Source organism: Volvox carteri (assembly GCF_000143455.1).
Source record: "Volvox carteri f. nagariensis unplaced genomic scaffold VOLCAscaffold_4, whole genome shotgun sequence".
Taxonomy (NCBI): Eukaryota; Viridiplantae; Chlorophyta; class Chlorophyceae; order Chlamydomonadales; family Volvocaceae; genus Volvox; species Volvox carteri.
In genome coordinates this window covers 1,948,101-1,962,215 of record NW_003307547.1, presented here as the reverse complement: position 1 = coordinate 1,962,215, position 14,115 = coordinate 1,948,101, and the positions used below count along the sequence as shown (strand labels likewise).

The 14,115-nt window shown below is 52.8% G+C and overlaps 1 protein-coding gene across 1 annotated transcript; it reads left to right on the top strand.

Annotated features, from left to right (window-relative positions):
- Nucleotides 1–4,486: 4,486 nt before the first annotated feature.
- On the top strand, nucleotides 4,487–11,703 carry VOLCADRAFT_79393 (uncharacterized protein; the record flags this gene model as incomplete). The annotated part of the gene is made up of 11 exons (XM_002946941.1): nucleotides 4,487–4,615; nucleotides 4,952–5,036; nucleotides 6,073–6,150; nucleotides 7,774–7,907; nucleotides 8,243–8,315; nucleotides 8,768–8,937; nucleotides 9,253–9,327; nucleotides 9,843–9,934; nucleotides 10,429–10,597; nucleotides 10,941–11,027; nucleotides 11,410–11,703. The coding sequence occupies 11 exons, from the start codon at nucleotides 4,487–4,489 to the stop codon at nucleotides 11,569–11,571; spliced, it is 1,254 nt and encodes a 417-aa protein (XP_002946987.1). The 3' UTR covers nucleotides 11,572–11,703.
- Between the last annotated feature and the right edge of the window lie 2,412 nt (nucleotides 11,704–14,115).

The window sequence follows — 14,115 nt, the reverse complement described above, 5'->3', positions numbered from 1 at the left end:
AAGAAAAATTCCTTGTGTGATGTACTGTTGGCCACCACTTCAAGCGCAACCGAATGACCGGTGGACAACCTGGTCCAGATCGCGGGTGTAAGACCCGGGCCAGACCTGCCGGGAGGGATCATGTGAACAGGTAGGAGCACACGGGTGCAAGTAAGGCTGAAGTGGAAACAGCGTTTGGTTCCTTGTGCTGAGTACTGTCGGCCATTACATTCAGCAATGTGTGCCTGGTGCAGGAGCTGAGCAGCTATTGTGTCAGCTACGACTGGTAGCTTGCTGAAGGCGAGCTGGCAGACACGGAGGGTGGCAGCACGACGCGACATGTATTGAAGAAGCCCTCTCGTCGCAAGGGGGCTGATGCAGACTTAACACAGAAGCGCCAGCCGCGACAACAAAAGGTCAAAGAACGGGTGCTGGCCGAAGCGCTGGCCGCTGTGGACGCGGCCATTGGACTCGGGCAGAAGTCCGGGCGTCGAATCAAAAGCACCCGAAAGGAGACCTCCTTATACTGAATGAATGGGGTGTTACACTGTGCCGGGCCACACCACAGTGCAGGGCAAGGCACGTGTTTACATCTCTTCATCTGTGAGAATATTTGGATGAATGAATATATGAATGAATGAATGAATGGATGGGATGAAAGGGGTGTTATATCGTGGGCGGCTCGCCATGCACACAAACCTCTGGTTCGGGTAGGTTCGGGTGGTGGTACCTTTTCGTTGCACACACACACACAATGAATGTATGAATGAATGAGTACGGAGTATGGAGTACAGTAACCAGGCGTGTAGGGTTCCTGCCACTTCCTGCCCCATGTACCGGAATCGATACCGATGCAGTACGCACGAGAGGTACTTGTGAGTGCTCCCCTTACAGAGTTTCGTAAAGTTCCTTCAACTCCCGCGATCCTGGACGCCTGCCTGAGAGTTTCCGGGCCGACCCCGCAATTGGTCGAAATTGCTCGGTACAAGGGTTTAAATTGGCACGGGGGCTACACCCGGGACAAGTTATATTGCCGGGACAGGCCCTTGAAGTGGCCTGAAAGGGACATGAATGGGCCTGGCAGGGACATTCCGACAGTCAGCATTGGCCTGTTCGGGTTGTCGAATTAGGGAAGCACAGGAATTGTGCGACCGGGGCAGCCCAAAGAATTGCTCTTCCCGACCTGGTGTCCTACCCTCCCTGAAGGGAATCAATTCGCGGATACGGACAACCAACTCGAAGGGTTCTCAAACTGAGTTTTGACTGCCCGTAAACCGACAACTGCAACAAACGAGGTCTTGTATCTACCTCTTCTCGATCCAAAGCCTGGGCTGGACGCCGCTCAACGTTACACTGCTAAAATACCTTCCGCTGCATTCGAACGAATCTCGATGCTCTCGGTATTCATCATTAAAATATATATCTCCGTATCCAAATGTCTAAGGGTCGAGGTAGTGGCCGCGCAGTAAGCAGTCCCTGCACGCAAAATGTCTGGATTACATCCTGGCGGGCGGCCGCCCGCGCAGCTAGGTATTGAGACCAAGTTACAGAGCTCTATTAGCCATACTCAAGTACCATATAACAGTACTACGGTACGACATCACCGCAACTGTACGCCGTACTTCGGACACTTTACCGTACTACGGTACTACCATGCTACGTTGCCGCTTCCGTACACTGTACTTCATGCCTCTTCACCTTCGTACTATCTCAGATTACACTTCAACACGTCATCATGGCTCATCCACATCCTTCCAGTCCAACTCTGTTCCTGTCTTCCAGCTCGGCAGCAGTGCAAGGCGATGGATGGGACGTATTGAGCACTTCAGCCACCTGCATGGTTGGGAGGCGGCTGCATTGCTTGATGTTTGCTGCTTATCAATTGGGAGATGAGGTTAACTGCTGGTAAGCTGGAATCGAGGCCCTTGTCCAAGACTGGCCCGCATTCAAGGCCGCATTACTGCACCGTCGTATCCGCTGCAGGCAGTAGCATGGAGAACTGCCCATGCCTATGCTGACCGCTGCCGTCAGGACCTGGCTTCCCAGCTGGGTGTGAACATCCGGCAGGCTCTGATCCACATGTACAATTTCCTAGGAAGACTACCCGCTAAAATCTACAGCAAGGCCCTTCTGATGACCTCCCGTGTACCCGCATCAATGCCAATACAACGTCCATGGCCCCCTCCCCCGGCTTTTACGGACACACACCCGCACTTGCGTGCGCCGAACTTGTAACTTGTATCTAACGAAGTTACAGTCAGTCACTGGAAGAAGCCATCCGCAACGCCATCTATGTTATAGCGAAGGAATGGAGCAGCAACTCATTGCTGAAGGCTCAGAACTTTATAAACTCTCTTGCCGTCGCACTGATGATGTTCGTGGTGGCGTTGGGGACGTTGGGACATCGGGATAATCGCCGTGAAAAAGCACCGTGTGGGCCGTTTCCTACTCCAACCCAGCCTATAACGGACCGTAACAAGGGACCCTGGCCTTCCCGGCCATCCTTGCGACCCTTCGAGAGCCTCGTGGACAGGAGAACAGGCCTGACGTCCAGCCCAGGAATACACACCCTCGCCCCGAAGCCCCAGAAGCTCCCGATGGAGGATGTCTGGCTGCCCAGATCGGTGACTTAACCAAATAAATGTCCAAGCTTGCTTTGTTTATTATTTCAAATGCTCAGGCACAGTACTTCGAACCTGTCTTGTATGAAGGTCCGCGTTTGGCAAAAATGGATCGATCAACCTGCATACCACACATACCTTGGTGAGGCTTGTGTGAAGCGCGAATCTGGTTTCGGCGTGGCTGTGGCTGTGGCTGTGGCTGTGGCTGTGGCTGTGGCTGTGGCTGTGGCTGTGGCTGTGGCTGTGGCTGTGGCTGTGGCTGTGGCTGTGGCTGTGGCTGTGGCTGTGGCTGTGGCTGTGGCTGTGGCTGTGGCTGTGGCTGTGGCTGTGGCTGTGGCTGTGGCTGTGGCTGTGGCTGTGGCTGTGGCTGTGGCTGTGGCTGTGGCTGTGGCTGTGGCTGTGGCTGTGGCTGTGGCTGTGGCTGTGGCTGTGGCTGTGGCTGTGGCTGTGGCTGTGGCTGTGGCTGTGGCTGTGGCTGTGGCTGTGGCTGTGGCTATGGTGCTATCCCACTTTCAGTAACTTTTGCGCCCGCCAAGAATATTCCTTCTATCGGGCGGGCTATCTATGAGCGCACAGACCGCTAAACTGTTTCCCCTAATCTCTGTGTGTGTGGTCGCTCAAGCCGCGCCAACCTAGCCTTCAGCCGTACGCTGAGGTAGGGTCGCAGTCCTATGCAAAAACTGGGGTGAGGTAGTTTTTCCGAGGGCACAAAACGACTCTCGCTATGCAAGAAATCAAGGCGTAAACCGATGCGGCCCTGCGCGGACCCTGACACGCGGTTTATAGTCAGCACCGCCATGACAGTGAACAGGTGAGTTGAGCAACTAAACGAAAGGAGGGGATTACAACCGTGAAGACAGATTGTAGGTGTGTAATGGGTGGCTTGTTGCCAAACCAAAAGCCATAGGAAAGGAAGTGGGTTTGTCAGGCTTCAGCTCGTACTATGTACGATCATATAACTGCGGCTCGCACAACTCGTGAAACGAGCGATCTGAAAGTATCTGTGTCATGAGTTTCCTTCATGGACGGGGCAAAGGCTGATCCATACGTCAAGACGGCGACCGTTTATATATGTCACGTGTGCTATCTGGCCTGCGCAGGAATGGCCCATGGGTCACGGAGCGTACTTGGTTCTTGCGCGTGTGCGTACCGGAAAAAGATTGTTTTACACCTTTTGTATTACATGTCCTAGACCTGGCAAACGAAGGCCTAGGGACGAGGTGGCCACGTTCGGCTCCAGCCCGCGCTTTCGCACACACAAGTTCGTAGTTTTATGATAAACGTAAGGACTATTTGTTACAGAAATACTGCATTCCAAAAGGTATCTCATGGATTTGAGAGACTGTGGCCTCGTCGTTTTCCTGTTTGATCATTGAATCATCCAAAGCGAGCAACGTTCCTATTGAATTCTTGGCAACATTACCAATCCAATCGCGCACAGGACACTACGTAACATTAGGTATTATACTATTGTGCATTTATTCTGTTGAGACGTTCAGGGTTTTTTGAACAGCATAAAGACCATCGCGGCGGCGTTGCACGCGAAGGGCGCTCATCGCTATGGCCGCACCGGCCACAGAGCAGAAGGCATGGGAAGGTGGCGTTCTTCTGTATTGTGGTGGAACCGACTATGCGCAGGTGGGGGCGTGGACTCTACCGTAACTTGCAGCCAGATGTGCGCGCGCTGTGAACCGTCTTTTCCTTTCCCACAGCTCGGCCGCACAGGAGGGAAAACAAAGAAGGAAGATTTGGACAAGGAGTCACAGTATCCAAACTTGCTCCGCCCCACTCGGTTCAAGACCTTCAATGTGAGCGTCGCGGTGCTCGGGGTTTGAATTTTCCTAACGCTTCCGGTGAATATGAGTATCTGGCTATTAAAGTAAATTATGCTTCACACCTTGGAACGATGCACGTCACAGGATGTCAAGGTTATGTTCATCGCAGCCGGGCCTGCTGCTTGCCACTGCTTTGTTGGAGATTCAGCGGGCAATCTTTGGAGCTGGGGCCGCAACGAAGTAAGGGGGGAAAACTGCTAGCGCTAGGCCAGCTTTGGAATTCCATACTGTGAGCAGCGCTGTGCTGTAACCCTCGTCTGCCCTGTCCTGGCCTGCCTGGTGAGCCCAAACGGCATGGGACATTCTCACCTGTAATCCGCGAAGTAGTGTTGCTTCTATTTAAGAAGCAGGATATGAGCTTATTAGTATTTAGAGTCCGCTTGATTCCTGGCGAGCATAGCTTTGCGCGGTTTCACAATATTTTCCTGTCCGGCACTGCCCACTAACCACGCAACACTCGATGTTACACCCTCCCACTTCTGCATCGAAACAATGCCATTACACACCACATTACAGAAAGGGCAACTGGGCCACGGTGATTTTGCCCAGCGCAACGTGCCTGCGAAGGTGGCTGGCTTGGATGGAAAATTTGTGATCGGAGGTGAGGAGGGGGGCCGGGGGAGGTGGGGTTTGTGGTTGGAGGGAATTCGCCGCTGTTGGAAGATGACCGCGGCCGCCCACTTGGCTTTCGGCGTCTTGGTCCCCAGGCCGCACCCGCACTGCTATTACACCTCCCTCCTCAAATGGGCAGCTCAGGAGGTGGCGCACACCACCCGTATTGGCTATATGTCTGTGGGGGCACTTTCGGGGGCTACCTACCTGAATGCCAACACTCCCCGAAAGCTCACATGGCATAACACCGGCATGCGTTCATAGGGCTTTTTTCGTTTCCTTCTCTATGGAAGGAGCGGACTCATCTTGCTCTTCTCCTGTGTTCTTTGCCTCCATTATAGCTCCGTTGTAAACTTTTGCGTAAGTCAGCGGATTAGCTAGCTGCGCCACTCATTACGTTGCTTTGGCAGCAGAGATGCCTCGCATTCACGGCGTGAGCTGACGGTGACTAATAGTCAGATATGATCAGTGCCAACTGTCAGTGACCAAAAGCCCTTTTTGAGGTGCAATAAGTAAGAACTACTTGTCATACGGCAGCAGCACACCGTCACAAAGTGGTGTACTTGTGTACACAAGTACGGAAAACAAGCAAGCTCATTTTTTGCAAGTTTTGGGAGCTGCTTCGGGCAGCTGTTTTGGTGCTATTTGCGTCTACCTTGAATAGTTCGTTTGTGGACCTTCCGTCCATATGGGTTTCTCCCTTGTAAAGATCGCCCCCGCCCGCCCTCTCCGCAACAAACACACACATCATACGATAGTATTCCCCGAACGTATCCCTTTGCCGAATGGAGGGTCGACTGTGGTAATTCGCTGCTCTCTTCTCTGCTGTAGTGTTCCTGCCCTACCCCGGTGATCGGCGCTTATAGTTCTGTGAAGTTCCATGTTCCTTTGATGCTTGTCGCATTGAGTTCATGGTAACCATTCAACGGCTTCACGGTGATAGTACCAAATATTTCGTGGTACCCCTCTACTGCTTCATATCTTCCTCCTTGTCTCCCTTCCTTTCTGCATTGCCCATGCTGCAGCTTCCGGCGGCCGCAACCATAGCGCTTGTGTATGCCAAGATGGCAGCTCCTACGCCTGGGGCATCAACCAACACGTAGGTCATGTCATGTTGAGCTGTGGTGTAGACGATAGGCCGGGGAACGCTGGGTAGAAATTGGGGAAAGCGGCGGTGAAGGCCTTCTGGCAATATGAAGATGTTATCCAGAGAACGAGTGGTGTGGTCTCTTTAGCACATGTAGGGTTACCGTGATGTCGGGTGGAGTGAGGGCGGAGGGGTTAAGGTTTACAAAGAAGGCAAACACAACGCCGGCGTGGCCTCAACCATCCTGCACGAAGTGAAGAATGGATGTCTTAGATGTCCCGAAAGAGTTTCCTTTGAATTCGCGTCAATGAGGGTTGTTATGGGTGAACTGGCGATTAGGCGGATTGGTGAATTTAGCCTTTCGCCACAGGCTTTCTTTGCATTTTGGCGGACCACCAAAACAAGCTGAAGTGACCCTAAGTTCTAAGTGGCTTCGGTGTTGCGATACATGTGAGCATCTCTTTAGGGAGAGTCACTGGAGGGATTGGCAACGCGGCAACTGCAGCTTTCCGCTGGCTCCAGAAGCAGCCCCGGCTGTTATTGTTAGCAGCAACAACAACACGCGTGGGACCAGTTTTACGTGCTTTCCATATGAGCTGCCGCCGCTGGAACCGCTGGCACGTATGGCCTACCCCAGACTTGGCGTAATGAGGAAGAGAGGAAGAGACAGAGTAACCGACTTTTGGGGGGGGGTGTTACCCACGGCTGTCCTTGGATGAGAAGAGGGGCCATTACGTGGGCCGCAGAGTGATAAAGGTTGAAACAAGAAACATGGCAAGGGACAGACTTGAGGGAATGGGGAACAAGATAAACGGTAATATAACGATAACGATTTGCAAAGCTGTAATTTTTCATCTGGCAGAGTATTGAGTATGCCTGTCCACATGTTTAGTGTGACTCTTGTGTGCTTGTGTGTGCTCTTTCCAGACCCATGTCTCACGCGTTCTTTCTTTCTTCGGCAGGGTCAATGCGGCACAGGCTCGGTCAAGCCCGCTAAGGCGCCGCTCAAAGAAGGTAAGTTGTTTGCGTGGGCAGAACTTGAGTGTTCTATTGTTGTAAACCTTCGCACAGGTCGTGTATATCGACAATTTTGGAAGTAGTGTCGAGTGGGAGGAACAACACGGCATATTGTAAGCTTAGGCATATGTATGGATTTTCCATGTCTTGCTTAAATTATTTTCGGAGCTGGGAAACTCAGTAGTCAGTTGCTGCTACGGCGGCTTGTTTAAGGGAGTGTCTGATATTAGGTTATATTCGTCCCAGACAACCCTTTCGCGCAATGCCCTGGCGGAGTGCATTGGGGCATTTTTAACATTTATTCCTGTAGCAGGGGCATAGTTGGATGCGACTCCTCGCGTCAACACCATCGTGCCATGTCATCATCGTGTTACCGTGTCGGAGACCCGTTGGCCATTTTCCATTTTTCCGCCCATATCAGTTCAGAGGGAGCTGAATTGTTTGGAACTTCGTTACAAGGTGCCGCATGTGCGATTCCACTTTTTCGAAAAACACGATTGGTGTTCTGCAATCCATTCTTCGGCTCCTCAACCGGCTCCCCCATGGGACTTGGATTTGGTCCTGATATTCGCAGGGTAATGTTTGTTATGCTTTAAAAAATGCAAGCTTGGGACTGTTTCAGATGTTGCTTGTCTTTTTTCGCTGAACGTTCCCCTCGGTGCAGACATCATCCTGACGCCGACTCGCTGCGTTATCGAGAACTGCACTCAAGTGGCGTGTGGCATCGACTTCACCATGTGGTTGTGCGGCGGCCGGGTAGGAAGGAGGGCCGTGCCGAATCTAATTCCCGATGACTTTGGGATCGCTGTATTTTTCTTTTAGCAAAAAGGAGTAGGAACGGCTGACGAGCAACTTCATGGACAGTTGTTTTGGGGTATTTTTTGGTGCGTGGGCATGTGACGATTGTGACGGCATATTGCTAGATCACTAGGGAAATGTGGGTTTGAGCGGAAAGGACAGAATGGAAGCCGTATACTGGGTGGTTTCGGAGCTGTCACTTCTGTCGCGCGGAGACTGTGGGCCGCCAAGGCTTCTCCCCTCGTGTTCCATACATGTGCCTATGACTGGAAATGCCGGCCTATTCCGGACAGGTGATGACGGCAGGCAACGGCCAGTACGGTGTGATTGGCGATGGAGTGGACCATTCGTACAATGCCAAGGACTGTGAGTGTGCGCGGCGGCGTGGAAAGAAAGGAAATTGGGTGAAGTACTGTCCGACGAGATCTCTTTTGGGGGGGCTGGTGTGTGCGCTTTCTCTTACAAGCACAACCTTATCAGTACCCTATAACCTTCGTACTTCCTGTTTCGTGCGGACCTCTTAGTCTTTCCACCCATATTATCTCCTTCGTCTGTTCTGTCGGCTTGGCTTTTATCGGCTTGGCTTCTGGCTTTTATCGCGTGTAGCGTTTCAGTATCATCCACGGCTTCGGGACCTGTGGCGCAGCAGCTAAATTATTTCAAAGTCCGTTTCTCAATTTCCTCCCATTCCCCTGTGTCCTTGTCCGTTACTCAACTTCATCCTAGTTTTCAATCTTTTTACCAGCCCTTCCCCTCCCTGATGTATCCGTTAGCTGTCATTAACCCCAATTTTCCTTCCCTTTCTGCCGGCATCGCAGCCAGCATCCAGATCCTGTATGAGGCTGTGGCAACCCCCCGCCGAGTAGCCGGACTTGACGACGTCACGGTGCTCAAGATCGCAGCTGGACACAACCACTGCCTTTGCTATGATGATCAGGGCTCCTGCTACAGCTGGGGCAATGGCGGCTACGGTCGGTTGGGACACAAGGTAGGGTATGGCCAAGGGGGGGGGAGGGTATGGGGAGGTGAAGTGCGCATCTGTGAGTTTGTGCGTGTCTTCAATGTGATCGGGTTGCAGGACAAAAGACCTGACTTGGTGGTGGTGAAGGTGCAACAGTTTGTCACTGTGGATGTGTGTATCGTTTGCCCGCGCCCCCGACGCCTGCTCTCGTCCTTCTGACGAATGCCGGGACTGATTTGATTTACGCTTATTTTCCACCGTTGATGATGCACTTAATCGACCCTTCCACGAACTTTTTTGCCGTCGCGTCTGTTTTCTTGTTCAACGTGCATGTGCCTCCAGATTCAGCAAGATGAGGACAAGCCCCGCAAGATCGAGGTCTTTACCCGCCGTAATTTGGTGCCCAAGGACGCCATTGTAGGTACACAGTATATTCCCAGACGCCCCGAAAAGATGCGGCCGACCGCACATGTGCCCGCCGTCTTTCATGGTAACCTAATAACCCTTTGCCATGTGCAGGCACGCGAACCCTGTCTGTCCACGGTGTGTCGTCTTCTGTTAGGTCCCCGACTCCCGCATTCCGCCCACCTTCGTCTTATCCTTGCGTATTGTGAATGTGTCCGCGAAAAAGGATCCCTGCCCCCTCGCCTGCTCCCCTAACCATTGCTCTGCTCAAGGTACCGACGGGGCTGTTGTAATCTGCATATTGACTCATGGCGTTATGTTTAGCTGCCCCACGTACCGAGTGTTCCAACTTGAAATCCGTAAACGCTGTCTCTCCCTCGAGGACAGCATCTGGATTCAGCGCTTTCCTATCCTTTGCATACGCGCTTGACGTGCTTCCTTCCAATTAGTCTCCCTCGCCCTGATCCTTTTTTCTCTTTCCGTTCCACCTCCCTCCTTCCCTCTGTGTCTACGACTGTCTGCCGCAGCTGGCTGCCGGCGGCACTTCTTCCTTCTGCACGGGTGTTGCGGGTCAGGTGCACTGCTGGGGCAAGCTCAAGGTTAATGGCGACAACCAAATGTGAGCTTCGCTGGAATGTGTGTGTGCGCGCGTATGTGTGTGTGTGTGGGGGGGGAGAAATCGTTTGTGGGGCTTTTCTGAAGCGGTGGGAAAAGAGGGCAATAGTATTTGCCTTGTAAGGCATCAAACAGCACTTCTATTGAGGCTCTTCTTACCCCCATTTTCAACTAGTAGCGCTTCACGCTATTCGTATTTGCCATACCTTTTTCGGGCCCTCTCTGGTTCCTATTTCTTCCTCCGGTTTTCTCCGGTTACCGCTTCCCTCTTTTCCCCTGCCCCATCTCCGCACACGTCGCACCGCAAGCTCGTAAAGACAAAAGGTTTTGCGCTTTTTCTCTTGTCCTTTTTGGATACACCCCTCCCGGGTAGTTCTCTGAATTATCTGGCACAAGGGTCTTCAGAAGCTGCCGCCGACTTTGAATTGTCGTGGCTTGGACAGGGCCAATTGAATCGCACTTTTTCGCATCATATTTCCCTCTCAATACACAACGCAGGTATCCCGTACCCGTGAACGACCTAGTGGGTTGGAACGTCCGCAGCTTTGCGTGCGGCCCGGGTACCTTTGCCGCGGCTGCCGACAACTCGGTCATCACCTGGGGTGCAGCCACCAACGGGGAGCTGGGATTTGGGCCCAACAAGAAGAGCTCTGCCAACCCAGCAAAGGTGTGTGTGAAAGGTGTGCAAAGGTGTGTGAAAGTTTACCTGCACGGCCGCGGGTCGATGTTGTGCTATGTATCACCAATACAGCACAACATGGTGTACAAATAAGCCCAGGTCAGGCGTGTGTGGCGGATGTATGTCTTCGTTTGCGCGTGGATAACGGGAGACGAGTGGCACTGGGGCGGTCGCGATTGGTGGGTCTACAGCAGAAGTGTTCCTTTGGCGTAGAGCTTTGTCTCCCCTGTGTCTCATTCGCATACACGTGCCGTGCTGGCCATTCTACCCCTATACACCAACATTCCACTTGCGTCTCCCGCCCTCCCCCGAAATTGACTTTACCCGCCAGTGTGAGCCGCTTGACGGGGGCTACACGCATCAGGTGGCCTGCGGTATTGGCTTCACGTTGTTCCTCGTGGACCCGGCTCATCCGAGGGTGCGTGTGAAATTTGTCCCCAACCCCCCCGCCTGGCCGGGGCCGTAATAGCGTGCGTGCGTGTGGATGTAGCTATCACGTGCACCCGTATCGTTCCTGCCGCGCCCCTCCTGTTCATCGTCCTCTTTCTCATTGGCCTTGTTACTCGTCTTGGTTGCTCAGTAGATTCTACTCCGAGGACATCAACCCCGATATGTATTTATAAGTAATTACGGGACCAGTGTTGAAAGGGTTGGGAGTTGCTAAAATGACGCGTCTTGGTTGTTATCGTGATACGCGTACCATCTTTTCACCTTCCGATCAATGGCCGTTTTGACTCGTTTCTGGTTGTAATAATTTCCAGATGTCCGTTTTGTTTCTTCCCCTCTCGCAACACCCACAGCTGGCTGAAACCACGGAGTGGGTGAGCTCCATCCCGGTGGAGGAGGCCCCCTCCCTGGAGGCCACCGCTGCAGCGGGAGCCAAGGGCGGCAACAAGCGCAAACCCGCGGGGGAGGCGGGGACGGCCAGCGGCGCTGCCAAGGCAGGAAAAAAGGCCAAGTAAGGGTGAATGAGGCGCTAGAGAGATGACAAAGGAATGTCAACAAGGAGGAACCAACTACGCCCACACATCTGAGTCTACTGGCAATTTACCTGTGCACGCGTGCGTCTTCTAAATGTAACCAACCCATAACACTTAAATTACTCCTTCTTATTACCACGACGACAGCTGCCGAGGGGCAGGAAAGGGGGAGAACCGGATCCGAGTCACGAGCTGCGTGTGTTGAATGGTGGTAGTGGCTGATGGTGATGGTCGTTTGGTGCTGGCTTGGACTGCGCTGGGCTGTGCCTGCTGGTGCCAGGAACGTCACCAGCGGCAAATGACGGTAAATGAGTGGTGAGACGGAAGGGAGGTGGGCCACCGACGGATGAGCATGGTGATATGGTCCGGAGGATGCGACTTAAGGGAAGTGCGGTGGTGGCAAAACGGAACTCTGTTGACTTGGCGCAGGGCATGACAGGCTAGGACGTGGCAGGACTGAGCGCATGGGAAGACGGGGCGAAGGTTTAATAATGAGGAGGACGTTTGTTGTGTCGAGAACCTGACTGGATGGATGGGTGGGTGAGAAGGTATGCGTATGTGGAGGATGTGCGAGTTCGTGCGAGGCCGGTTAACTCGGTCATTGCGCGTTGAAGGTCACATGCGTGCCGAAGGTGGAAAGGATGAAGCTGGTGGGTTCCTTCTATGTCGTTCATGAGCGGACTATATGACTAGTCTTACTTGGTGCCGCAGACGTACATGCCTTGACAGACCGATAAGCCCTGCTAGGGTTTTGACGGAAGAGGAGGATGTATATAGTCAGCTGAGGCGGCGGTGGGTCCTGCATGAATCATGCACATGTCCCCACGTGCGCTTTAATATGATGGTGCTGACGCAATGTAAAATTCAAAGGTTACATGAGCTGGTGACGTTTGTTGTTGGCGACGGAAACCGGCTTTCCGTCGTCTTGCCATTTCACGTCATCGTCGTGTCGCTCTGGTTGTCGAATTTGGAAGATGACGTAAAAACAACGAAGGGATTCAAGGCGCATCGGATTGCCGCGTCGGCTGTGCGTGGAGTGAAAGGCGCGGCGTGTGGAGTGAAAGGCGAGACGGATGGCTTCGCTGCTGCGAGAGGAGGAAGACACAGAAGGAATGTACGGGACGAATGTGTACGGCACTCCACTGCTGCACGAATGGCGCGGCGTGCTGTATTTAGGGTTTTACCTGCGCAATTGCAATACAGTCCAACTGCGACGACAGGCACAGATACACGGAACTACAAATCATTCGGGGAGAAAAACTCTCGTCACAAGTGAAGTTACATCGATCGCACTAGGCGGCGCCGCCGTCACAAGTAGAACCGGAAGATCGCATATGCTCGCTAGAATATCGACTGTCACCCCAGAGGAGCGGTAAGGTGCTGATGATGCTATATGGTGTGCCGGTGCTTTCCATTATTGGGGGCGACAAGGCGTCCGGGGACTCAAGACGTCCGGGGACTCAAGACGTCCGGGTGTTAGCGCCAACTCCAACCGCCAGTGGATTATCCGTAATGATAAAAGATGCGAGGATGTCAGTTGGTCAGTGAAAGTTAGAAAACGGTGGCATGCGGCCTGGTAAGTTGAAAACGCCGATCGTCTAACTGCCCAGTCTGCTGCATAGTGAAGGACTGTGCGGCCACAATTAACCGACACAATAGCGGTAAGCTCAGGCGGCTCGGAAGCCCTTGACATCATTCAGTGTCCATATAGGTGGCTTCGCTGGCATGGGGACCCGCCCCGCCAGCGCATGTGAAGGTTAGCGAAATGTTCGTTGAGGCTCGACGGATCGAAAGAGGCCGGGCAATTGGCGGTGTTGGAAAAGAGACCTCAAATTTAGGAATCCTCTCCAAGAGTGTCGTAATATGGACAGCAGAGGCCTATTTCCTTACAGCGATGGATCGCAGCTCGTCCGAACGGAGCCACGGTGTCAAGATACTCGTCGCGCCTCCTAGGCGAGATGCAGAGCACGCACATAAGAAATGAATAGGAGAAGTATTACATGGAAAGATACGAAATGACCTCGTGTCACTTAGAGAGATCGTTACATTCGAAAGAACGCGGTCGCTTGGGGTTTACATGTCGAAGGTACTTAGGCTGCATGAATTTATAAGGGAATGAAGTGAGGAGCGTTACGTGTTTCTGCCAAGGCAGCTTGCTACAATATGGGTTTTGCGGTTTGTTGGATGCGTATCGCATTCGGGTCGGTCGTTGGGATTTTGCACTTTTGGTGGCCAGTAAAAAGCGAACTTACGAACAGCTATAAGATATATAACCTCTCATTCCTGCTTCCATGACTTCTTTATGCTGTTCAGCGAGCAGAGCCCGAAAAGTGGACCCCTTAGGGCGCCTCCCTGGAGTGCAAAAAATATCCGGGCTGCAGGACACCTGGGTTCACTTCACTGTTGGCGCGTCGAACGGCTAAACTACTGAGCTTGGTCAAGTTGTACTCCTTACACCGAACCAACGACGTAATTGAGATTTAAGAAGGACGCGTGCTCAGGAATTGATAGTTCGCCGGAAGCGCT